Source organism: Lynx rufus, unplaced genomic scaffold (genome assembly GCF_022079265.1).
Source record: "Lynx rufus isolate CCGP_SWC_20201006 ecotype Redwood Valley unplaced genomic scaffold, mLynRuf1.p SCAF_11, whole genome shotgun sequence".
NCBI classification, from domain to species: Eukaryota; Metazoa; Chordata; class Mammalia; order Carnivora; family Felidae; genus Lynx; species Lynx rufus.
Window position 1 is genome coordinate 62,850,755 of NW_025814825.1, and position 26,298 is coordinate 62,877,052.

Consider the following 26,298-nt stretch of genomic DNA (forward strand, 5'->3'; position numbering starts at 1 on the left):
CAAAGCAGCTGGGAAAAACTGTCGTCTAAAATATCAACAACTCAACGGTTGTCTGCATATATGCGTGGGCCCTATCTACTTATTACTTGGCTGTCTGGCTTTGTCTCTCCTTCATTCTTCCCTCCCATCCATCCTACCTGCCTACCAACCCAGCCGTCCGTCTGTCCGTCCGTCCGTCTACCCACCCACCCATCCACCCATCTCCCGTCATGTGGCAGACTTCAATCGTACACAGATTTACCCGGTACTTACTATCTGCCAGGCAATGGGGGTACAGTGTTGGCCCCATGAGGACCAGACTTCTGCTTGCTTTCAAATTGTAAGAAGAAAGAAAAGCAAACAAATGAACGCGCCTGAAGTCCAGTGGAGGGCAACGTGATGAAGGAAACGGGAGAGTGAGAGGGGCCAGGGGGCTGTTGTTCTAAGGAGACTGGTCCCTCCTCTGAGAGGGGGGGACCAGGAGCCGAACTCCATAACTCAATCCTACCAGGGATCCTAAGACGGAGGTCTTATTTTCCCATTTTATGGACAAGAAAACTAGGACTGAAGAGGTTAAGTATGTTGCCTAAAGCCAGACGGCAGGGCCGTCTGAGGGCAGAGCTCAGCCTGCCCCCTCCGGTGCTCTCAGGTGTATCGAGGCCTCACAGGCACTGGGCCCTGCATGGGCCTTGAGGACACAGGGCAGAAGAAGACCCCCTCTCCCCCACACTGCCGAGGGGAGCGACAGGCAGGTGCACACGGGTAACAGGGCAAGCGCCATGATACGCACTCACGTGCAGCCCAGGTGATCCCAGACGTAGGTGGATAAGGGTCAGTGCTACTGCCGTGTATGGAGAGGGTGACCAAATGAGGTTATGATAAGATGGCTTTGTTCTTCTCTCCCTGCCTCAGAACACCAGGATACAGGAGACCAGCAGTTTGCAGCAGATGCTAAGCCCCTGGAACTGGGTAGGCAGGGTTGATATCACTCTGCCATGATGCTGTTTTGATGCTATATAGGTTCTGTCGTTCTTACTATTATTAAGTAACTTATCTCCTAAGAAATGCGGCCACGTTAAAAACAAAAACAAAAACAAAAAAGCAAACACTGTTGCAATTTGAATGTGTGAATTGATGAGTTAGTTTTCCTTATAGGGCAAAAAGAGATTTCTACACATATTAAAAATTTTTTTTTAATGTTTATTAGTTTTGAGAGAGAGAGAGAGAGACAGAGAGAGCGAGACAGAGAGCAAGCAGGAGAGGGGCAGACAGAGAGGGAGACAGAGAATCGGTAGCAGGCTCCAGGCTCTGAGCTGTCAGGACAGAGCCCGAGATGGGGCTTGAACTCACGGACCGCGAGATCATGACCTGAGCCAAAGTCGGCTGCTTAACCGACTGAGCCACCCAGGTGCCCCAAAGATTTCTATATGTATGTATGGCTGTATGTGTGTGTGTATAAACAGATCTCTGAGCAGTTTCAGACACATGAGCTTGTAAACAGGGTCACAAGGATGAGGGTTAGCCTGGGGTGTACAGAAGGTTAAGAACAAAAAGGGAGGAAGAGAGAGAAAGAGACGGGTGTCCACAATGATTTAAAACAAAGAGGTAAGTTAGATATATGAATACCAAATAAAGTGGGTAAAATAGGACAGGGAGTCAAGCAAAGGTATACAAATGGTATTTAAGCAAGTATGAAACATTTTCTAAGAGAGAACCGGATCACTGCTGGGGAATCTGGACCCAGAAGACAAACTGGGTCTTCTAGGGGAGGGTGGGTTTGGGATTTAACGTCCCAAATGCCAATGGGCTGCCTGGCTTAGAAAACCAGGTGTCTGGTCAGCGCAACGACTGTAAAATCACGAGAGGCTATAGAAGCCACCGCACACGTAAGGAGAGCTGCCACTTTCCCAAAGAGAAAATCGCACAGGAAAGGTGATGGCCAATTTGAATGTGCACATTTGGAGCAACGTGGATGATGGGGTCAAGAGTCATAGAACATATTGTTGGTTAACTTGATGAGAAATATTGAAAAGTCACATTTTTAAAAAAAAATTTTTTTAACGTTTATTTATTTTTGAGACAGAGAGAGAGACAGCATGAACGGGGGAGGGGCAGAGAGAGAGGGAGACACAGAACCGGAAGCAGGCTCCAGGCTCTGGGCCATCAGCCCAGAGCCCGACGCGGGGCTCGAACTCACGGACCGCGAGATCGTGACCTGAGCTGAAGTCGGACGCTTAACCGACTGAGCCACCCAGGCGCCCCGAAAAGTCACATTTTAATTAAGAGATATTACTTTTTTCTTTTACTCTCCTATATCGCGAAACAATACTCCCAGCTTGTTTACATTTCTCTTTGGCCTTAAGGTCTTTGGTCAACTGATCTTTGACCAAGGTGCCCAGAATACACAATGGGGTAAGGACAGTCTCTTTAATAAATGGCGCTGGGAAAACTGGTCATACACATGCAAAAGAATAAACGGGACCCTTATCTAGTAATACCAGACAGAAAAATGAACTCAAAACAGAGGAATGACTTCAGTGTAAGACTTGAAACTATAAAAAGGTAAGAAGAAAACATAGAGGAAAACCTTCCTGACGTTGGTCTTGGCAAAGATCTCTTGGGCAGGATGCCAAAAGCACAGGCAACGAAAGCAAAAAGAAAGTGGGACCACATCAAACTGAGAGGCTTCTGAATGGTAAAGGAAAAAAGTCAACAAAATGTGAGACGACCTACAGAATGGGAGAAAATATCTGCAACCCATACGTCGGACAAAAGGTGAATATATAAAACATATAGGGAACTTCTACAACTCAGTAGCAAAAAAAATCCCAAATGACCAGATTAAAAGATGGGCAAAGGAACTGAATAGACATTTCTTCAAAGAAGACGTGCGAATAGCCAACAGCTACAGGAAAAGACACTCAACGTCACTGATTATCAGGAAAATACAAGTCAAAACCACAGTGAGCTATCACCTCGCACCAGTTAGGATGGCTGTTACTAAAAACATGAAAGATAACAAGCGTTGGCAAGGGTGCTGAGAAAAGGGAACCTTCATACCCTTATACCATACGTCGTAGGAATGTAAACAGATACAGCCTCTGCAGAAGACAGTGTGCAAATTCCGCAAACAACTAAAAATAGAACTACCATATCGCCAGTAGTCCTGCTCCTAGGTATACATCCGGAGGAATCGAAATCAGGATCTTGAAGAAATATCTAAACTCCCATGTTCACTGCAACATTATTCACAATGGCCAAGACATGGAACCAACCTGTGTCCATTGATGGATCAACGGATAAAGAAAATGTGGCATATGCATACAACTGAAGATTACTCGGCCTTAAAAAATAAGGAAATCCTGCCCTTTGAGACAGCCTGGATAAACCTGGAGGACATAATGCTAAGTGAAAGAAGTCAGACACAGAAAGACCAACACTGCGTGATCTCACTTACAGGTGGAATCTAAAAAGTCAAACTGATAGAAGCAGAGAGTAGAACGGTGGTTGCCAGGGGCAGGGGGGAGGTGTGGGGAGACGTGAGCAGGTATTAGTCGAAGAGTACAAAGTTTTCGTTGTGAAAAATTAGTCCTAGAAATCTACTATACAGCAGAGTCTCTAGTTAATATAAAATTTTGCCGATCCTAATGCTAAGTGTTCGTTCTCTCTCTCATACACACACGCACACACACACGCACACGCACACACACGAAGAGAGGTATGACCTTTTAGAGGCGATGAGTGTGTTTATGGCATCAATTGTGGTGACGGATGTACACTCATCTCCAAGCCCGTCAAGTTGTACACATTAAATACCTACAGCTTCGTGTATGTCAACCACACCTCAATAAAGTGATTACAAAAAGTCTGTTTCCTGCAGCCCATCCTCTGTATTTCTAGCTCATGTTGATGCTGACCTTTTTACTCTGTTGTGATGTTGTCACTGGAAATCTTATTCTTAGGTTCAAGTACCCATTCCTCCAACAATGAGTCTTCTGATTTTACTTTTTTTCTATTTGCTCAGAGGGTATATACTCAGGATCTCCAGAAGCTGATCATTTATCCTGTTGCTTGTCAAAGTGATCTTTTCAAGGATCCTTTACCAGAACAACAACAACAACAACAAAAGGTGGAGGCATGAAGTCACACCCTAGGAACAGTAATTAAACATACGACAAACGTCCCGGTCTTTTCGTAAACCCAATCTTGTCCATCAGCCTCAACCAGGCTCCTAAACAGCACTGATAGAGGCTCCCGAGGCCCGATGTACCTTTCCGACAGGACTGTGAGAGTCAAAAGACATGATCGAGAGATGAATAGGTCAGTAGTCAAGGAAGCTTTCTGACGGATAATTTCTGGGGGGAAACCATGCTTTATATCTGGGCATGTATGGGATCCAAGAAAAACAGTGACCGTTTATCGAATTTCAATTGCTTTTGGAAGGCTGCCTGCCTTCTCTGGTCTCTCTAAGCAGCCATGCTGCAGAGTTGGAAGGGCAAGAGACTTGGGCCTGAGAATAATGTAGGCTGATCTGGTGTCAACCCTACATACCAAGAGACCCGGTAACATGGGGACAAGTACATCACCTGACTCAGAGGTGCTGTGAGACTCAGTGAGGCCCCAACACACGGCAGGCTCTCAGTCAAACTGAATTATAATAAGGACAGCCATCGATCACGGGGAAGGGGAAGTCTGGCTCCTGGACATTAAGAGTGGGAGAAATGTGTGAGGGAGAAAGAGAGCTCCTCGTGCCTGGCCAGGTTTGCGACACTTATTTACTTGCAATGGTTCATGGTTCTATCAATAGGGACTTGACGTCTGTCTCCTTCACCAAGGATTGTCCCCAGTGCCTCGCACATCAGAGGAAACCAACGAAAAGCGTTGAATGACTGGATAAGTAATTTCTGAACCTACCTTGGGACATGAGGGGGAAGAGAATCTCCGAATCTGAAACACTGGGAAGTTTTGTACATACTCTGTATATTAAATAACAACTATAGTCGCAGCTCAAGGACTTCAACTTCCCTACACCTCTCCCCTCCCGACTCATTTCAGGGAGTGAAGCTCCCCATGGCTCCAAATCCCGTGGTCGTTCTGGGCACCCTCCCAACCTGCGCTGGGTGAGCCCCTAGAGCGTCACCTCACCGCACAGGCACTAAGCACCATCTTGAAAGAGGTAGTAGGAGATCTCAAGTACAGACATTTGGGTCTGAGTCATTTTTATATTCTGGGAACCAAGGTCATCTTCCCTGTAATTCCTTTCCTCGCCCTTAAACAAACCAGCACACACATCTTAAATGAATGAACGTATTTTAGATCACCAACATACCATCGGTTGAGTACCCCCACTATTGGGTATTGTGCTGGGTCCGGCACGCAGGATCTTTAATCCTTACAGCCACCCCTGTAAGGTCTACGTGCCCCGTTTCACCGATTTAAACACCAAGGCTCAGTGTTCTGGCAACTCGCTGAAGATGATAATGTTGGGGAAGTGGTAAAGCTGGACTTGACTCATGGATCCAATGCCGAAGCCCACGGTCCTTCTATTCAGCTGCAATCTCCCTCTTAGAAACCACCTAACTGGCAACACACTCCTCCCCCTGCGGTTCCTTTCTCTCCAGAACCACCAGATGACTCCTATAATCTGTCCATCCTCAGGCTTGGCTGCATCTCCACCAAATCTTTTTCAGGGAATAACTCGACAGGCTGGGACACTGGCCACCCGTGCTTATTCTCAGGTAATGGTAATGAACGGAGTTGGGTGACATGCCCTTGAGTCTGAGCACACCAGTTGGGGCGGGGGTCTTCCTCCAAGAAGGGGGCAGTGGAGAGAGTCAGTAAACATTTTTATGTCTCTTTGCTGAATCTCTACTGACTCAGGAAAAGAAATGAAAATCCCTGACTCTGATAACTTGAAAACTGCTGCAGGCAGAAGTCAGTCCATAAAGAAGCAAAGCTGGGTAGGGCTTGCTCTACTCTGGTATTAATCTGCCCAGTGGCTTGAAAAACGCAGCTTTCTAAAAGTTAACTTTCTGTTTTTCCTAGGAAACCAATAACGGTCTAGATCCAAGACTTATTCATTTTAGTTCTCACCCAGAACTTGAGGGAGCAAGAAATGCCATGTCACACTTTACCACTGGTGTATCATCACTGGGACGTGTCAGTGACATGGCTTGCTACAATGTGGCAAAGAAAACTCACATTTGGAAGAAAATTAGGTCATGCTTTCATCAGCTACGTGAACTTGGGGATGGGATGGATCTCTCTCTGTGACATCAAAGACCAGAACCCATACTCAATCCCTTGTCACGTGGCCTCTTCATCTGTTTATCTAGAGAATCAATACAAAGCACATGATCACGTGTACTTCTTGGTCAACCTCCACGGATAAGATCTTTGGCATTCTCCATCCTCAAGCACTTAGGGGCTGACAGCTTTCGTCAATGCTCAGAAATGGCTGTTTTAATTTGGGTGGGGACATGGTGCCTGGAGGATGGGGCAGAACCCTGCTTCCAGTGCTTGTTCTTGGGGCGCCTGGGTGGCTCAGTCGGTTAAGGATCTGACTCTTTTTTTTTTTTTTTTTTTAATTTTTTTTTTCAACATTTATTTATTTTTGGGACAGAGAGAGACAGAGCATGAACGGGGGAGGGGCAGAGAGAGAGGGAGACACAGAATCGGAAACAGGCTCCAGGCTCTGAGCCATCAGCCCAGAGCCCGACGCGGGGCTCGAACTCACGGACCGCGAGATCGTGACCTGGCTGAAGTCGGACGCTTAACCGACTGCGCCACCCAGGCGCCCCAAGGATCTGACTCTTGATTCCCGCTCAGGTCACGATCTCACGGTTGGTGGGTTCGAGCTCTGTGTCGGGCTCTGCGCGGACAGCGTGGAGCCTGCTTGGGATTCTCTCTCTGCCCCTCCCCTGTTTGCTCTCTCTCTAGCTCTCTCTCAAAATAAATCAATAAAACAAACTTAAAAAAACAAAAAACAAAAACAAAAACGACGCTTGTTCTCATCCAGTTGGGCTGGTCTTTCCTGCCCTGGGGTCTCTACGTTGGGATGAGAAATCGTGGCACGAGAAACACGGAGGTTTAAAGGCCAAGAGGTTTAAAATGACCAAAACTTATTTTAGAAGTACAAAAGCAGCTGGGACTGGATTCAGATCATAACATGCCCGGCCGCCGCCCCACCTGCCATTTCAGGCTGTAGGCGGGGCCGCGCGGGGTTCTGTGCCACCTCCGGGGCCCGGCAAGCTTCCGGCTGGAGGCGGGGCACTGCTCGGCACCGCCCCTTCCAGCACAACCCGCTGCACTGGGGCCAAACCCCTCCTGGGGAGGCATCTCTCCAGCGTGGGAGAGCCTGTGCCCACAGCACAGGAGGAGACTCCAGTCCGGCCACAGTGCTCCGTCCCACAGGGCGGAAGATGGGTCAATGATGGATGATGGACCAAAGCCAAGTAAATCAGCGTTTTCCTTGGAACCTGGCTGCTGGAGCCCGTTGCAGAAGGGTCCTGGGCTGCTGTGTTCCTCCGCATTGCTGACTGTGTCCTTCCAGGCCTTCTCCCCCCACCACCTTCCCGTGAGGCTGGACCCGGCCCTCCTTCTCTCAACCGTGCTGTGGGGGCTGTCCCCTCCTTGCGTTCACCGCGCTTGCTCTTTTGCCTCCTGTGATGTCCCAAGGCTCCTTCCTCCCACTGTAAAAACCCAGCAGACAGGGACAGTGCCTCAGGCCCGCACAGAGCAGGTGCGTGCCAAGAAGAAGGAGTGCAAAGCCACAGGGAAAGCAATCTGGGGAAGGCACATCATGTCTCAACTGCCTTCCCCAGAGGAAGTCCATTATGATTTCTGCCGAACAAGGCATCTCGGGTAAACGGATGCGGTCTCCTGGCTTATCTTTTCTGTGACTCTGGATTTTCACTTACTCATTTACATCAAAGGAAGTATTACTGTGCGGTCGGACGGGGAAAGAAGATCTAAGGTCATCAAAAGACAGACATCTTACAAATACAGGCGAAGTAAGAAAGCTTATCGGCGGGAAAACCGGAAAGGGGGCTCAGTTCTGACCTTGGGAACAGATACAGCTCTTGCATTAAAAGAAAACATTAAAAGCAGCAGAGTGGAAGACCCAAACCCCAGAGGCAACATCCCGCGCGCCCTGGCTGTGCAGACCCAGCAGAGACCAGTTCCGACAGCGGACCAGGACTCAGCCAAGTGACTCTCGTGGCTTTTGTGTGCGAGTGGCCGTCCGGCATTTCTCTCAGAGCCACAATGGTCAGTAATTTCAAAAGTGCAAGTGACTTCTACCCACTGGTAAGAGGTTATAAAGGCACAGGTTTGGGTTCAAAGTTGCCACGCTTAAAAACATCTGTCTTCCCGTTTTCACGAAGAGACGTCACATCTGTCTCTTGAGAAGCAAAATGACAACCGTTTTCTCATCGCCACTCTATCACATCCATCTACAGCCTTTGAATTCTTAATAATGGAACACTTAGAGGTTCTGCCATTATCAAGAGATAAAATTTAGCCTTTCAGAGGGAATTCTGACATCATGCTGTAGTTCACAATGACACAGAAAGTGACGGGTTTTAATTACCAGTCTTATCTTCAGAGTGATAAAACTTATATTCGTGATTGTAGTTTGGAAGTTTGAATGTCATTATGCCTGTTGAAAGGGAGATGATGACATCTCGCATTAAGCCCACAATTTACTTGATCTAATCTCTTCCTTAAAATGACTTTATTATGCAAATGATCTTCTGCCATTTGGGCGGATGGGCTCCTCCCTCCCTGTCACTAACTGTCCCAGCCCCCTGCTGCTCGCTGCTCCACCCACAAAGGCACTCTTATGAGCTACTGAAGGTCCTGTTGGTCTCCTCGTATTTCTCCCTCTCTCTTCTCCAAATTGACCTTTGCGTTCAACGGAAAATGGAGCCCGAACGAACAAATCTTATCATTGCTTTCTCACGCAGCGGGACAGAAGGGAGGCCTTCCCGACTCTCGGACGATAGGACTCTTGGCAAGAGCGTCTCTCGCTTCCCGTTGCTCGTCACCAGAGTGGTAGACGATTAGCAAATGTTCCGCTCCAGGTGTATCATCATAATGCAAACTCATTTAAACCAGCCTTGCAGATAAACACTGAATATTTACCAGCCCATAAAAATTGTCTGGCCAGCTCACACTGCATAAATCAAGCGACGCTATTTTCTGGTGAGTGATAAAATAGATAAAACTAACGTATTTCAGGACTCCCCTGATGCAAATTGTTTGTGGCTCTCGACGTGCAGTTATCTGTAAGATTAATTTCCAAGTCACGCTTTCAGTCACCATGGTTCAGATAAACAACACTGGCAAAAGTGAATTTTCTGCCCGAAGAAAAATATCCGGCTTATTTCAGAAGGAATAAAGGTCATCTCACATTGACAGAAAATCTTTGTGGCTATTAAGACCAAACTGGACTAAGTGAGCTAAATACAAGTTACAGTTTGAACTGCAGATAACATTTCTGTGTTTGACACCAACATATAAAGTCTTGAGATGTAACATTTGTGGAAGAAAAATTGGGGACAGGGAAGAATTTAAGCTCCTCGCCAACGAGAACATTACCGACATTAATTAGGAAAGGAGACAAATGAACAAAGACCCCAAAAGGTATTCTAGAAGTATCTTACATTGGGGGCACCTGGGTGGCTCAGTCCGTTAAGCATCTGACCTTGGCTCAGGTCATGACCTCACGGTGGGGGAGTTCGAGCCCCCCATTGAGGCCCACGTCGGGCTCTGCCATGACTGTTCGGGTGCTGCCTGGGGTTCTCTCTCTCTCTCTCTCTCTCTCTCTCTCTGCCCCTCCCCCATCTTGCACTCTGTCTCTCTCAAAATAAATAAATAAACCTAAAAAAAAAAAAAAGAAGAAAAGTATCTTACTTTGCTAGTTGGGGTTTGGAGGCATATGTTTTGAATTTTCTATCATTCTATTTGTAGAAAGATTTGGAAGCAGGATGAATTTATTGAAATATGATGCTGCTTTAAGAAATGTCCATTTCAAAAGGGAATAGTTAGCTGGAAGGAAGGGCTTTCTCCGGTCAGCGTTTGGGTAGCCAGGTCTGGAGAGTAATGGACTTCCTGAGCGTAAATGGACACTTCCGGATGGCTCCACAGTTCAGTTGGGTCACTGGGGTACGCGTGGACAGGCCAGGAGTAGACGCTCAATGAATCCTGGAGCTCTAGGCTACTGGGGCTCGTGGGGAGCCTAAAATGACCCTAATGCAAATATGCTTCAGCTCCCCAAGCATTTGCTAATCATGGTGAAACGAACTACGGCAAACGTGTCCTTGACAGTAAGTTTTACTTTTCTGAATGGTGAAAAGCTGATTCAAACCAACCACTGTAACACGGCATTAGAATGTTCCCAGCCTGGTCCCTCTAGTTGGCCAGGGGCCTGGCTGAGGAAGTCACCCCCGCCCCGGGATTGTGACGGTCACATCCTGACTCCACTCCGGGTCCAGGAGATAGCGCAGAGGGACTGTGGGAAGTACATCACTCTGGCAGACTCGGGCTCTTGAGTCAGCATCTTAGACTAGCAGGCCGTTGATGAATATTTAATAAATGAGAGAACGGGGTGAGAAATGAGGATCTCTGCTCTCCAGGTCACAGACCAAGCTCTGGACAAGCAGGACTGCCTGAAGTTCCCTGGGATGGCCCCTTTGCACCTTGACCGCTGCTATTTCGTATGCAGGAAATACCCTTCCCCTCCCACCCCTGCCAAACGACTTCTCCAAGGCAACCTCATCTAGGATGCCTTCCTGGCTGGCTCCATACCACACTCCGGGTTGAGCCCTCTCTTGACCATGCCTCACCACATCACAGCACTCAGAGAATCTTGCTCACTAGTCCGTGAGCGTCCTGTGAGCTCAATCCCATCTCATTTGCAGAGTTCGGACTTACTAGGAGCCACGCATCTAGCATGCTACTGCATGGGACACCTTACATACGATGGGTAACAGGCTGGGTTAGAGGACGACGACATACCCACAGGGTAGGCATCTGACAAGCCACATGTTACGGATGAGGCACAAAGGTTGAGTAGACCTGTCGAAGGTCACCTGGCTAGTAAGGGGTCTGTTTAGCACCTGTGGCGGGCAGAAAAAGGGCTAATCCTCAGAACCCGTGAATATGTGACCTTACGTGGCAAAGGGACTTTGAAGATGTGATTAAGGATTTGGGGGGGTGGGGAGTCTCCTGAATGGTCTGAATAGGTGCAACGTAATCATGGGGCCCTTAAAAGAGGGAGGCAGGAGGGTCAGACTCGGAGAAGATGTGAGCGAGGAAGGAGAAGCCAGAGAGAGACAGAGCCTGGAAGATACGTGCTGCCGCCCTCGAAGATGAAGGAGGGGCCACGGGCCAAGGAACGCGGGGGCCTCAGGAAGCTGGCGGAGGCGCAGGGATACGCTCTCCCCTACGGCCTGCAAAAGTAACGTCCCCCTGCCAACATCTCGGTTTTAGGGTTTCCAACTCGCAGGGCCAGAAGACGACAAATCTGTGTTGTCGTAAGCCGCTAAATTTGTGGTCATTTGTTACAGCAGCCGCAGGAAACTCATACAGCGCCCTTGAACTAGACCACAAGACAGCTGCACTGCCAGGGAAGGGAAGGAACCCGCTGCGTTTACCCAGGAGGCGGTCAGAGGCCCTTCTGAGAAGGTCCCCGGTGTGGAGGGCCCCCGCTGGTTCTGGCGCGCATGTCCTCCGCCCTCCTGAGGAAGTTGGTGCATCGACCTGAAGTCCTGAGAAGGAGTTGGCTGGAGTGCACTGAACCCCCGAAGCCCCGAGCCTGAGGCGGGTCCCCAAGCTTGTCACTTCCAGGAACGCGGAGCCTCCCTGATGCCAGGAAGTCTCGGTCCACGTGCACTGACCCTCTCACGGCGACCGCGCCACCCCCCCCGGCACAGGCCTCCTCAGCCCTCAGGGGGCGGCAGGGGAGAGGGGAGGCGAGCGAGGAGCTCCGGGGGAGCGGCCCTCCTCAGGAGCTGGTGCGGGTCCCCGGGGCCGCCAGGCTGCCAGCCTCACCGTCAGCCACGGGGACGCTGAGAATCCACAGGAGGGAACTTCCTACTGCTCTCGCTTTTGAAAAGCTCAGTCCGTGAGTCGGGCTGTCACTTTGCCTGCCTGTCTGGCTCTCTCCGTCTCTCTCTCTGTCTCTCTCTCTCTCTGGTCAGGCAGCTTGAGAAGGCCTGATCCGATGAGATAAATACCCGCCTCGGTCACCAGGAATCTAAGGCGCGCGGCCAGCTGAGTCACACGGTGGCGATGGCTCAGAGAGAGCCGCGGAGTTCAAGCTGACCTCACTCTGGAAACGGGGCCAGACGCTGCAATACAGCGGGACATCGGAGAGCACGTTGGCCTCTGAAGGCTCCAAGTGCTGTGTGTGCTCTGGCCACAGAAGGCCGTTTTGGAAGGGAGCGTCATGACTCCCCCTGTAACTCGAGAAGCGGGGAGACTGCTGAGTCCGGAGAAAGGCTGGGGAGGAGCGGCCACCAGGGATGCTTCAGGCCACGAGGATGTGGCCTGCAGTGGTAGCCGCTGTCCCAAAGTGACCTCGCTTGACTGAAAGGTGTCTGAAGTCACTGACCCGCTCAGAGCCCAGCCGGGCATCTGACACGTGTATTGTTTTTTTTTAATTTGTTTTTAAACGTTTATTTATTTTTGAGACAGAGAGAGACAGAGCATGAACGGGGGAGGGTCAGAGAGAGAGAGGGAGACACAGAATCCGAAACAGGCTCCGGCTCTGAGCTGTCGGCACAGAGCCCGACGCGGGGCTCGAACTCACGGACCGCAAGATCGTGACGTGAGCCGAAGTCGGCCGCTTAACCGACTGAGCCACCCGGGCGCCCCTGACGCGTGTATTTTGAGGGCCTCCCCCTTTGTGCCCGAGTGGACCCGCAGAGCCTGAGGAGCCCCGGGAGAGCTCCTCCCAGACGTGGCGAACGGGCTGCACCAGCCTCCGGCTGCACCACGCCGCTCCTTCTTGCCCCTCAGGGCCGTCCAAGTACAGAGGGCCATCTTCGGCTGGTGGGGCCGCGGGCTCAACGACGGGACCCAACCCTCAGAAACACTCGTCCTTGCTCTCCCTGCTTGGCCACTGCTTTCACACCCCGCTGAACACCCGAGCTTTGATGACCGGTCACCATTTTCTGCCCTCGTTTACTGCCCTCATCACCCCTGAAACCGAAACCTCACACTTGAAAGTCTGACGAAGACCCAATATCGGATTTCCCTTCCTCTAGAGCTTGCCTGGCTCTCTGCCTGGCTGACCACGGTGGCCGTGCCACAGCTGGTGTCCCCGGCCAGCACTGAGGTCACCTCCGCAGGCGGCGGGGAGGAGGGAGAAGGACAAGACGGGGCGGGGGCCGCACTCTTGGAAAGGCTCTCTGGGGGACTGGATTCGCTGCTGGAATCCCGGAGAGGGGGGGCAGAGGCAGCAAACGCTGGGGTGAGGAGTCCTCAGGGTCCCGGCTGCCCCACGGGGGCCCTGGACTCCCGGCCCCAGAAGATGGGCAACAGAGAGAGCCACGTCCGGGGGCCCGATTCTTCCTCCTGTGGCGTCCCAGCATCCGCTCCACTGCGGAGCTTCCGTGGAAGTTTTGTTCTAGGCCTGGCTCTTGGGCACAGCCGCACAGCGTGCATTACGTATGGCTCTTGGGTCCGTGGGCCTGGGCGCCAATCCCAGCCTTACACCACCAGGAAGCTGACTTCCGGTCTCTGAATTTGAGCTGCACCTTCTCTGAACCGTAGTCATTTCCCCTACCTCTCTCCTGTTGGAGGGCTGGAAGGGATGAGTCATACGGAGCATCTGGCCCAGCATCTTGCACACAGGAAGCACGGAGTGGACAGCCCCTAACGGCCCCAGCAGCTGCTTCCTGGCCACCTGCCCGTCGGGGTGCCTTTTTCGGGAATGCACACGTCCACCACTCTGCTTTTAGAACCCGGATGCCTCGCGAGGCCCTCCAACACCTGTCTGCATGTTCTTCCTCTGCGCCCTGGGGTCCCGGCCTCCCGCCCCGGCAGCCCTTTCCACGTGCCAGCTCACTGCTCCCGGCGTCAGGAGTGACCCCTCCTTGTCCTTCCTGGTCACAGGCTCCTCACGCGGCAAGTCTGCCGGGACTTTCTCTTGCCCGAGCACCAAGAAGCACTTACGTGATCAGAGTGGGTAGGAAGTTCTATCTGTCTGCCCAACGACCGTTAAGCCATCTGAGGGCAGGGGTCATGGCTGGTCCTCCCCATCGCTCCACAGGGCGCACAGCAGGTGTTCACACATCTCTCAGTGGGCCGCGCTCCGGGCAGCGCCCCTTTCTGCACGCCCAGCACCCGGCACGGCCCCAGGTCTTCCAGGGAGCCAATCGCTCCAGCTGAAGGGAGGGAAGCTTTGCAGACGGCGCGGCGGGAGCGACGCCTACGGGAACCGAGCAAGCTCCCCAAGCCCCACGGCTCCGCGCCCACCGGGGGCGGCCACATACCTGGTCCCCAGAGCGTGACGCACTGCTGCTCGTGGGTCTGACAGATGCCGTTGTAGCAGTAGCCGTCGACTCCCTGACACGGGTGCCCGTCGTGCAGGTACACGTTGGCCGGGCACTGGGGGCTGGCCCCCGTGCAGAACTCGGGGAGGTCACAGGAATTGCTGGAGTCCCTGCATGCCGTTCCCGCAGGCTTTAGCTGGAAGGAGAGGCTGTTTATGGCCCGTGCACTGCAGGAAAGGGAAGCGGCTTCCCGGCAGCGCTCCTGGGCCGGAGCCGGGGCCGGGCCATCCTCCCGAAGCCTCACATCAAGGGGCAAGGATCCCAAGGGAAGAGAGAGACACGGAAAGTCGTTAAATACACAGAATCTTGCTCTGGGCTCTGGGGTTTACCTTTCCGCTAGGGAGGGGGGCAATCAAGAGTTGCCTCTTTTTTTTTTCATTTTTTAATGTTTATGTATTTTTGAGAGAGCGTGAGCAAGGGTGGGGCAGAGAGGAAGACACAGAATCTGAAGGAGGCTCCAGGCTCTGAGCTGTCAACACAGAGCCCAATGCGGGGCTCGAACTCATGAGCCATGAGATGGTGACCTGTGCTGAAGTTGGACGCTTAACCAACTGAGCCGCCCAGGAGCCCCAAGAGCTGCCTGTTTTTAATTTCATGCGACATTAGGGTCTTCTGATGAGGAGACAGGCTGGTTGGTGGTACCTGTCATCTCAAAGGAGGCATGGGAAGGGAGTACCAGCCGACGGGCTCCTTAATTCTGAAGATTTCTAGTCGCCACGTGTTTTAAGATGAGGTTTGCTCTTACGGTGTTAGCGCTTGTGGCCAAGAGGACAAAAATCATTCCAAGGGCTCGGTGACAATTATATTTCGCTTTGCCATCAAATCACGGACTTGGAAACCTGTCTGTAGGACTTCACGGGGCAGAAGTGAAGCAAGGGAGCCGTAAAAGATGTTAGGAACCATCGGCCAATGCCTCACCTTTCTGTGGTTGAAGAAACCGAGGCTCAGAGTGGCTTGTCAGAGGCTACACGGCCAGTGACCTGCCCCACCCCGCCCGCCCCCTTCCATGGCCAGCAGCTGTGTGCCCGGGGTGGGGGTGGTGGTGGTGTCAGCTTCCTTGAATGTCCCCCAGAAGTTAATCACGGAGAGAAAGGGCAGGATGGATATTTTAGGCTGAACGTAAGATGCTGTAATGCACTTCTGAATCACGGGGCTGGGTGGGGAGCTGAGAGGGAGTTTCCTGCGAGCAGAATGCCAAGATCAATCGCTTAATTGAAAAAGAAAGAAAGTCTACCCTTGGAACCTTTGAATCAAAAGCTCAGGCTTCTCCCCAGTCAGATCTCAGCTCTGAATGACGAGACAAACAATGGAATTGCCCAAACAAATGGCAATCTGTCATGGCAGCAGCAATGACCAAAGTATCAAAGGGCCGCCATTGTTTGGGCCGGGTGGGCCAATCCTTGTGTTGGGAGGACATCGAGATCAAGGTGGTTACATATATTCCCTGGAACGACCGCGTGGCTTCTCAGCCCGGCAGGTAGATGTTCTTGGGATAGAGCGGAGGCTGAGTGACCGGGGTGGAGGCTCTCTCTCTAGCTGCTCCCATCACGGTAATAGGACCACACATCTTACCAGCGTCCAGCAGCACAACTGGAGTGTGTCACAGTGAGCCAGAGTTTTGGGGAACAATTCCTTTCCAACCCGTAAATAAAGGACTGATCACCGATGACTTAGCATTCAAGTGTGCATTTCACACGAAGATTGGAGGGGGCGCCTGGGGGGCTCAGGGGGCTAAGCATCTGACTCTTGGTTCCGGCTCAGGTCCTGATGGCACAGTTCGTGAGTTCGAGCCCCGCGTCGGGCTCTGCGCTGACACTGCAGAACCTGCTTGGGATTCTGTCTCCCTCTCTCTGTGCCCCTCCCCTGCTCATGCTTTCTCTCTGCCTCTCTCTCTCTCTCTCTCTCTCTCAAAAAAAAAATAGATACATAAATAAAGTGTGCATTTCACACGAAGACTGGACAACAGTGGGGGACACCGGCTTGCACGGTGAGGAGTTACGGTTTTCACAGTAGAGGGGCCGGGAAGCCATCCTGTTGCCTCGCTCGTCCTGTGTCATTGTGGAAGCACCTGAACCTGGGGGTGGCCTCGGGGCCGAGAGAGCTCACCCGACAGTCTTCACAGCACAGCCCGTGTGCGCACACAGCGTCCGGCTTCAGGGTACAGGTGGTGGCATTGCAGCAGACGTTCGTACATTCCTGGGGAGGAGAGTGGGACTCGTTTGACAGGGTCTCGTGGGGCAACTACTCATGGAAGGCCCGGGCCATAAAGGGAAGGAGCTGAAAACCAGCCTGAGCTTATTCTCACATCTAGCAAAGCCAAGCTTCTGTGAAGCTTGCCAAGGTCTGTGAATCCCTGGGAAGAATCAACAGCACTCATTCCGTGCCTTTCACAGAGGGTAGGGGGAGCGTGCATAGGAAGGCGGGCTGCCCGATCCAGTCAAGTGGGCTGTGGCTGGGGGTCTGCGGGGAGGCCTCTGATTCATGATTCACGCAGGTCTTATTGTAGCGAACGGTCTCGGGATCGCCAGAACACTCTGAACTCACTTTAAAAATATACACAGGCGTGTACAAACTCAACTCTTCAAATACTGACCCTTTTAATCTGGAGCATGCCGGCAGGGAATGGGGTCCAATCCATCGTGGAACCACAGTTCCCCGCCCTCCAGCCCAGTGCGGTAGCCAAGACTCTTGCTCAGCACAGGTGGCCGCCTCACCCGGACAAGGCACCTCTCAGGTCCGAAACGCACAGCAGAATGACCAAGAGGCCGGAAAGGAGGTCTGTGGGATGTGCCCGTGGATTTGCAAGGGATTTCAACAGAGAGATCACATATTAGATGGACTGCTCTCTCTGAAAGGACGGAAAATGACCTCCTCTGTTAAGTTGTTCTTCACAAGTGCCCACGTTCTTCTAACAAAAGCCCTACAAGGGATTGGCACCTTTGCTCGGCTCTCCCCGAAAGGTCCATACATATTACCTACCGCATTTATGAAGTCCTTGTACTTTAGAACATCCCAATAACCTAGAGTTTACACATGTTAGAAGAAAATGAATTATCCGAAAGAAGAGTTCATGGGGTCATTAGTGTTAACTCGTGTCAATTAATTAATTAATGTCCTTTTAGTATTAACTAATGCCCTTTTATTTAGGATGTGACATGAGCAGAAGAAGATATATACCATTAGAGTGAAACCAATCATGTAGTATTTTAATAGTATAATATTTTACTCCTGAAAACCATGTTCTGTTAACGAAGTTATCATCAGTATTACAAACGCAATGAATAAAATTTTGTGGATAATCAAGAAGATTTAGGACGATCCTGGATCTCTGAACTGTGTCCTGTGTGAGACTCTATGAATCATGCGCTCATTTGGTGTTTACGATTTGCTCCCATTATACATCCATCCAAAGTTATGAAATTTTAAATTTGCTCAAGGACCTTATAAACATCCGGAGCGTATAACATATACAGTAAGACGGAAGTGCCAACCAGAAGTCATAGCTGTAACTTTGATGACAGGAAGGGTTTCTAACTCATGGACTTATATAAGTTTAGGAACTTGCTTTGTTTTTAGAAGGAGTCCACTGATTGATTGCATTCCTGATCAGTGCCGTCAAATACACAGCAGTGTTGTCCTGTTCACTGTGGTCTAAATGGCTCTACTAACGACATACTAACCAAATTACACGTTTCCTTGAGCGTCTCCGTTAAATCAGCCATCTGAAAACTAGGTCCTAAGATTCTTTAAGAACTACCTCTTCATCCCCGACCAAATCACTAAAAAATATAAGCAGCAGTTCAAATGGAAATGCAGCCAAGTAGAATGGCTTTGACTTCAAAGGGGCTTGATAATGTGAGAAAGATAACTACGTTTAAAAGATATTTGCAGGCTACTGTCATTCTATTGACTTTAAACAAGGAGATAAGGCTGCTTTCCCAACCCCGTTAGCTGGATGAATGAGTGAGTTGTCAGGATATCCTTATGGTTGATGTAAATCCAATGCCCTGTACGGAAGGCTCCAGAAATCACTTGCCTTTTTAACTACCCAGAATCTATTCCTTCTGCAGGACTATATGTATCAGAAGAGACAAATTCTTCATCTGTTGATACATATATCATGTTAGTACTCAATAGGAAAGTTCAACAGAGCCAATGAACAGTAGTTCTCCAAAGAAAAAAGAATAATGAAGCCGTTAGTGAACTCTCTGCAAAGGCCATGTCATTCTCGGGTTGTGGGCGGTAGATACAAATTCTTAATCACAGTGCACTGAGATTAAGTCTACAATGCATCCTCCTGAAAACAGTGATTATTTCTGAGAGCAAGGGGGCAGAAGAGGAATCCAGTTATGAGCTGGGGAAGTTCTGGTCCCATTCGCTCACCGATGTGGTGACACACTGAGTCCCTCTGGGGGCCAGGGAACGTACGGGCTAACACGAAGCAAAGGCGTGAGGACTATTTCCAGGGCCTGAGCGCTGGGCAGGGGCCTAAAGAGCGCAGGTGAATTAAGCCCGGGGCTGACTAAAAGTTTTGGTCAAAGCACTTTGGAAACTGGATATGGGTTGTTATACTCTTGGACACAATTTGAAAAGCAAAAACTAAAAAACTACAAATTGAGGTAAGAGGCTTGCCTAGAACTTTGAAAGATTGCTCAGACTTTGAAAGAAATGTCGATGGAAAGAATGAGAGTCGTCTCTTCGGATATCAAGAACTTATCCTGTGAAACAAGGACCCAACCACAGAAACATACAGTCGGGAACTATATGCAAGCAGAACATGGCTCTACCTAAGGAAGGAGTTTGACTGAATCGGTGCTGCCCTGCCATGACGTCCTGCCTGGAGAGATCAGAAGCACCCCGTCAAAGCTGAATGACTCCTCGATGGAGGCGAAGTTGAGGACCATAACATCAGCGGCTGGCAAATTTCAGGTCCTCAAACATTCGTTGACAGGATGGCGGTGGTGATGGGGACGGAGGTGGGGACGGTGATAATGGTAGTGATCGTGGCGGGGATGGAGGTGGTGTTGGAACATGGAGCCAATGACTGCGGATGATCATTCTACACCTGAGAGTTCATGACTCTAGGAAGAGCTGTCAAACTTATTCAGAGTAAATAAACAATTACAAGGAGTTCCAATCAAAGAGAAAAACCATTTTAAGTCCACATGGCCTCTCCTGAGAAATACGGGCAATTTATCCTAATTTTGTTTTTCTTCTGCAGGTAATTAACAAAGTCCCCAAGGACTCTCCCCGTTGTATCCCCCATCCCATGACAGTTTCAAGTTTTCCTCCACTAATCTTCAGAAGAGTTTCTATAACCCCGTGCATGAGGACTGGCTCCCGTACAGCAATCGCCCCCAACACACCGTGAGCAAAATTATCGCTGCCGTGGACGGTGCTGGTATCGCTGTCGAATCCCGGGTTTGGAAAGGACGCACAAGCATTTGATGGGACCACCTCTACTAGCCCCATCCCCCAGTACTTATTCACTCCTGAAGTTCTTGCAGAGCTGGCCAGACTGAGACCAAGATCGTTCCTGCTGGCATGGGAAAACGCAGAGCCTTGGGAATTACAAATATGAAGAAGGTTCTACAACCGGTTGCCTGTCTGACGAGCACAGGAATCTGACGGATATCCCAGGATCTCTGCACATTTCCTTCCACCCTAGAATCCCCTTTTCGGAGCAGCCCTCCAAAACACGCTCTTCCTAAGCCCTCACCAAGCCTGTCTGTGAATCTAGCCAAGCCCGCCTTGAACCCGTCTACCATTTCCGCTTGCATAAGCTCTCGGGGAGGGAATCCCACATGCAGACTGCTTGCTATACAAACTCCTTGCTTTGATTTATTCTAAACACTGCCTCCTCCAAGCTTCCGGGAGACACCTGTTTTACCAAGAGATCTCACTGTGTGCTCTCTTTCTCCTTCCTTCTCAAGATCATTCGGAGATTAAAAAGTGGCTGTTAAATAATTTTTTATGTTGCTGAAGTTTATCTTGGGCCCTACGGAAACAAGACATTTGCCTGACACTGGCTGGAAAACAGGGTTAAATAAGCCCTTTGCTGGATACAAATGTTCCCTGCTTCCGCTTACTGCTTCTGAAAGCTAACGAGAAAGAGGCAGGAGCCCGGAGCCTCGGGTTGTGCATACAGAGAAGGCTGCGGCATCAGGCAGTTTTTCTACTTGGGTGGGAGCTCTTGGTTAAAAATGAATGTTGCTTATTCAAATTCCCCTCTGGTTGCACGCTTTGCAAAGAGAAAGAAAGGATGCTTATTAGCCATTTGAAGCTAGCATTCCCCAAGCTTTCTTCTCTGTTAAACTCAAAGCTAAATGCTTTATTTATTGTTCTTGTCCTCAGCTGGCCTCACCTAGACCGTGTCCTTCAATAGAGAAGATTCTTTCTTTTTAAAACCAGTGATACAACTTATTCTGAGATTCAAGAGAAGGCCACCCTGGCCTGGACAGCTGTTCAAGGCGGCGTGGGGTGGGGGCTCTTTAGGACTTTCCAAGGGGGGGCCCTGTTTGGGACTTTCCGTCGTGAGTTTCTAGCACTTTCGTCCTGCCGCATAATTCTTCCCAGTCCCTACTCCTTGGCCGCCCCAGACGCAAGGCGGCGGTCCCAGGGGGTGTCTCTTACCTCCGGCCCTCCACAGTCACACTCCTCTCCTTGCTCCACATATCCGTTCCCGCACTTCTGGCCCCCGAAAGACGGCTTTACTTCTGGCAGGTTGAAGAGGCACATTCCCATGCCTTTCTCCAGGCTGGCCTCTAGGTCCTCCTTGCTGCAGCTGCTGAACACCATGGGGAACGGGAACCTGCGGAGAAGAGCCGAAACGGTCAGCCGTCGAGGCACAGAGTGGCTTCTCGAGCCTTTTCTCGTACAGAGATTCACGGGGCTCGCTGACGAGCACTGCCCACATGTCCACCCTTAGTCCCAGTGAACCGAGGCTTAGTTGCCCGGCATAAAACGAGGCGCACTCGGCTACATCCTGAGATCTATCCCCATACAGCGCCCACGCTACCAAGGAAGAAGTGCTCTACCAAAAACCAAATCCTCTTCTGACCGTTTTCAAATCGACAAATTTGTACAGCATCTCATGATGGACAATCGTGAACAGTTCCGCACGAAACGGTACGACAAACAAAAAAACAAAACGAGTCCTTGGGACCTGCAGCTTGTAATACGAACGCACACCGGTGTCCTCATTGGAAAGCACAAGGAAGAGACAGGTATAAATGACCGTGCGTATCTCTTCCTCGGTTCCATGGACACAACCCCACCGTAGGTGAGGGCCGGCTGAGGCTGGCATTCGGGTCTACGAAGGGCAGATCACTGCCTCTGAAAGCAGAGCTGTAAGAAAACGCAGGGGACTGAAAGCGTGGGCCCTGCTCTTGCCTCAAAACACCAGGGCTACAGTGGACGTGGCAAAGTTGGCCAACCTTCCCGGCATAGTTCATGTTCCGCCTTCCATGGTCCAGAGGGGCTGCCCCACCCCCTGGCTCCAGGATGGGCTAGAGGACTAATTCTCGGCAATGGAACGTGAACAGAGGTGAAGTGATGCGGAATGCTTCCAGTTGAAGGTAAGGGGACTGTGGCTCTTCAGGTCCTTTCGTTCCCCTCGGTCAGCTGAGCTCAGGGTACTGCAATGTCCTAGGAGGGGGCATCTGGTCCTGACTCCCTGCTGGGAGGGAAGCCACCGGCAGCTTAGAGCCTTGGAGTGTCATCTGGGTGGGAAACCCACCTCTATTATGGTAAGCCACTGAAAATTAGGGGCTTGTTTCCTACAGCAGTTAGTGTTGCCCAACACACATAGAGTAGCTCACTCTTTATTCAGATGCATTTTCTCATATCTTGAGGCAGCGATGGTTATGAGGGGCAAGGACGCCAGAAACTCAGAAGGTTCGGCTATTTAGTGAGGAAGTAGGGCCTGTTGACCGGCAAGCCTGAACACCCTCTTTCCATGTGGACGTTTATGGGGTGACATTATGACCGGATTCTAATCAACTGGCCAAGCCAATGCAAGCTGGATGTATTCTTAAAGATGTCAGACCAGCCACCATTCAATATAATTTGGCAAATTTTGAGACCAGGATCATTTCCTGCTAATAAACTGGTTAACACTGTCTTATCCCCCCCAATGTGTTTTATCCATCTCGGGTGATTAACTCTGGAGTAGAATTCGAATCTACAAATAAATGAATAAGCGCAGGTCTTGCATTGGATGGAGAGGTAATAATAATAAAGCAAGGCTTACTTCTAGTGCTGTCACAAAGTTCCTTTCGAAATCTTTAGAACCTCCCTTGGCAGACAGATTACTCTTGATATCAAAATGATGCCGAATAGCTTCAAGTGACGATCACCTGAAAATTCTAATTTTATCCATTTAGAAGTGCTTTGTGTTGACAAGACAACGGTATGTTGTGCAGGGAATCGAGAGCTGTTCTCTTTGCAACGGAATACGTTTCATCAAGGCAAAGGATCAGACCTCCTTCTGTGTTGACAGTCCTAGGACACTTATGTAGCTCAGGGCCTGATCCAGACACTAAACCTTGTTCTCATGTGCTATGCAGCCAGGTGTTGTGATGAACTCTTATCAATGCATTCTGGAAAGGAACGGATTTCTAGAATATTTTCACAGTTAACTAGAAAAGACAGTAGGGTCACCGGTGAAGCTCAGGAAGGGTTGAGAGCAAGAACAACACTAGTTGAGAGAAGATCAACGAACCATCCTGTTTCGCAAATGGGCGGAGAACGTCCACCAGTGTTCGGAGGCTAAAGGCTTAGGGGCCGAGGCCAACCCCAGACCCTCCCGTCTCACTGTCTTGCAAAATGTCAAATGCATATTGGGCTTTGGAGAGATGAGACTAAAGAAGAGGGATGGACAGTAAGAAGATGGATGGGATTAGTGTAAGTCCAGGACTTAAACTTCAGAACGTTTGGGAGAGGAGAACAGATCCTTGTTGGCACAAATGCGTTCGTGTGTCTGCTAGATGCTCTCAGAAGTAGAGTTACCTGCATGATGGTAAGTTTCTATTTCTCTTAGAAATGGGGGGGGCAGTGAACAAAGCATTGAAAAATCCTGATTATCATGGAGCTTCCATTCCAGCCGGGCAGGTGGGTAATGCATAAGGTAAGGGGGCCAATGAAGTGTGCTAGAAAGGGATGTTAAAGAGAAAAATTAAACAGGCAAGGAGGAAAGGAGGTGTGTGGGAAGAACTGAACTTTTAGGAAGGGTGGTAGAGAAAGACATCACTGGGTATGTATGGGGGTAGCATTTGAAGCTCTCATCTGAAGGAGGTGAGGGACCACACTGTGGGTGCATCTGGAGGAGGAACATTCCAGGCAGAGGGAAGAGCTGCTTCAAAGATAGATGGAGAGATAGGACTGGTCTAGAGGAATGTGCTAAATAGAAGACCTCTCGCCCACCCAAATTCATGCTGATGCTAAGCAGACTACCAAGGAGTATCATTAAACGGCGGCGAGCTTTGCTCTGCGTGGACCAGACTGATAATGGCTGAAGGTATTTTTCATAAGAACTCTAAACTCTTATTATTTCCCCCCTTTTCAGGAAACTATTTTTGAATGACAAGCAAAGGTATGCTCATCATCTCCCTTCTGCTGAGGTCCTGTCAGTTGTAAGAATGAGAATATTTAAAAATTATATCTAGGGGCGCCTGGGTGACTCAGTCCCAAGGTTGGGCGTCTGGCTTCGGCTCAGGTCACGATCTCCCAGTTGGTGGGTTCAAGCCTCGCGTTGGGCTCTGTGCTGACAGCTCAGAGCCTGGAGCCTCCTTCGGATTGTGTCTCCCTCGCTCTCTGCCCTTCCCCCACTCGTACTCTGTCTCTCTCAAAAATAAATAAACATGAAAAATTTTTAAAAAATCATATCTAGGGGCGCCTGGGTGGCGCAGTCGGTTAAGCGTCGGACTTCAGCCAGGTCACGATCTCGCGGTCCGTGAGTTCGAGCCCCGCGTCAGGCTCTGGGCTGATGGCTCAGAGCCTGGAGCCTGTTTCCGATTCTGTGTCTCCCTCTCTCTCTGCCCCTTCCCCGTTCATGCTCCGTCTCTCTCTGTCCCCAAAATAAACGTTGAAAAAAAAATTAAAAAAAAATATATAAAAAAAAATCATATCTAACCCAATGGCCCTTCCTCCAATAAACAGAATTTAGTGATGGTAAAGGATTTTAAATCTCAAAAGGGAATTTGATGGCACCAAATATTAGACTCTCCTAATTACAATACAATCCTGATCTATACATATTTGAAAACGTTTGACGTCCCAAGAACCACTGGTTGCCTCGCGAACCACTGATGTCTTGCCTTAAGAGCCAAAGAACAGTTCGCTCACTGGCATAAAAAATATGCCAGTGAACCATGAACAACGTACGGAGTCTACTCCCCAGGACAGCATCAAGAATCCATGGGCGGGATCGATCAGCACGGCGATTATTAAGATTGCTGTTTTCTCAATGGAGTCACACGTAAAAGAGGGTCACCAGAAAGTGAGTGTCACCCTCCTTTCTAACTTTGAAGGAGGTTAGGATGACAGAATTAAACCTTCTGTGTAGTGTGGTCACTACTCTTTCACTTGTCACCCATGTACTTACTTAGGCAAGAAGCAACTTCCAAGCGTCTATTACATTCGAAGCTCTGAGGAGGATCCCAAGATGATTCAAATATGTCTTCCCACTGTTGCCTCATCCGACCTTTGCCCAAGGAACTACCAGACACGCCCATGCCCCACACTGCCTCTCCACCCATAGAAATAAAATACGGACACATGTTTACGTATGCATAAAATATACCATGCATACTCATCCATATAAATAATGTAGAAATTATATAAAAATATAAATGATATTTAATTATAACGTATATATTTAGTTGACATATACAGATACATATTTAAAAAATAACTATGTATTGAGAACTAGCTAGGTGGTATGGTGGGTGCTTTCTCACAGTACTATTTTTTTTAATGCTTTTTTGCTTTTAAATTTAAATGTATACAATGGAATATTACTCGGCGATGAAAAAGAATGAAATCCTGCCATTTGCAACAACGTGGATGGAACTAGAGGGTCTTACGCTAGTTGATTTAAGTCAGTCTGAGAAAGATAAATACCATACGATTTGTGGAATTTGAGAAACTCAACAGATGAACGTAGGGGAAGGGAAGGAAAAAGAAGATAGGAATAGAGGGAGTCAAACCATAAGAGACTCTTAAATACAGAGAATAAACTGAAGGCTGCTGGGGGCGGTGAAGGGGGATGGGTTCAATGGGTGATGGGCATGAGGGAGGGCACTTTTCAGGATGAGCATTTGGTTCATACACAAGAGATGACACCCTGGGTTCCACTCCTGAAGCCAAGACTACACTGTATGTTAACTAACTTGAATTTAAATTAAAAAAAAGTTCAAAGCAGTCTAGAGAGACAGGTATCGCTACGCTCATTGTGCAACAAGACGAAGGATTGGACTGAGAGTGTACAGTTAGGGGATGGCAGATGCTAGATTTGATTCCAAGTTCAGTCATTTAAAAACCCCATTTTCATCATTACTGATGTCAGTTCAGCGCGGCACTACCTGTAGTGAATGGCCAGAACGTGGGCAGTGATCAAGAAACCCTTGACGCACGGATGTAAACACGGAGGACAAATCCCCCCACCCAACAGATGCCTGGATGAGTGGTCCTCCGAGTGTGGCCCCTGCATTAGCATCACTTTGCAACTTACCAGAAATGCAAATGCCCAGGCCCCACC

The 26,298-nt window shown here is 49.6% G+C and overlaps 1 protein-coding gene across 1 annotated transcript in view; it reads right to left on the reverse strand.

Annotated features, from left to right (window-relative positions):
• ADAM12 (ADAM metallopeptidase domain 12) overlaps window positions 1-26,298 on the reverse strand; it is a 302,117-nt gene that overhangs the window by 37,582 nt on the left and 238,237 nt on the right. Inside the window, exons 12-14 of the mRNA XM_047072487.1 lie at window positions 21,174-21,351; window positions 16,647-16,736; window positions 14,481-14,676 (exon numbers count right to left, since the gene is read on the reverse strand). Coding sequence (XP_046928443.1) covers window positions 14,481-14,676; window positions 16,647-16,736; window positions 21,174-21,351 — 464 coding nt within the window. The remainder of the gene's footprint in view (window positions 1-14,480; window positions 14,677-16,646; window positions 16,737-21,173; window positions 21,352-26,298) is intronic.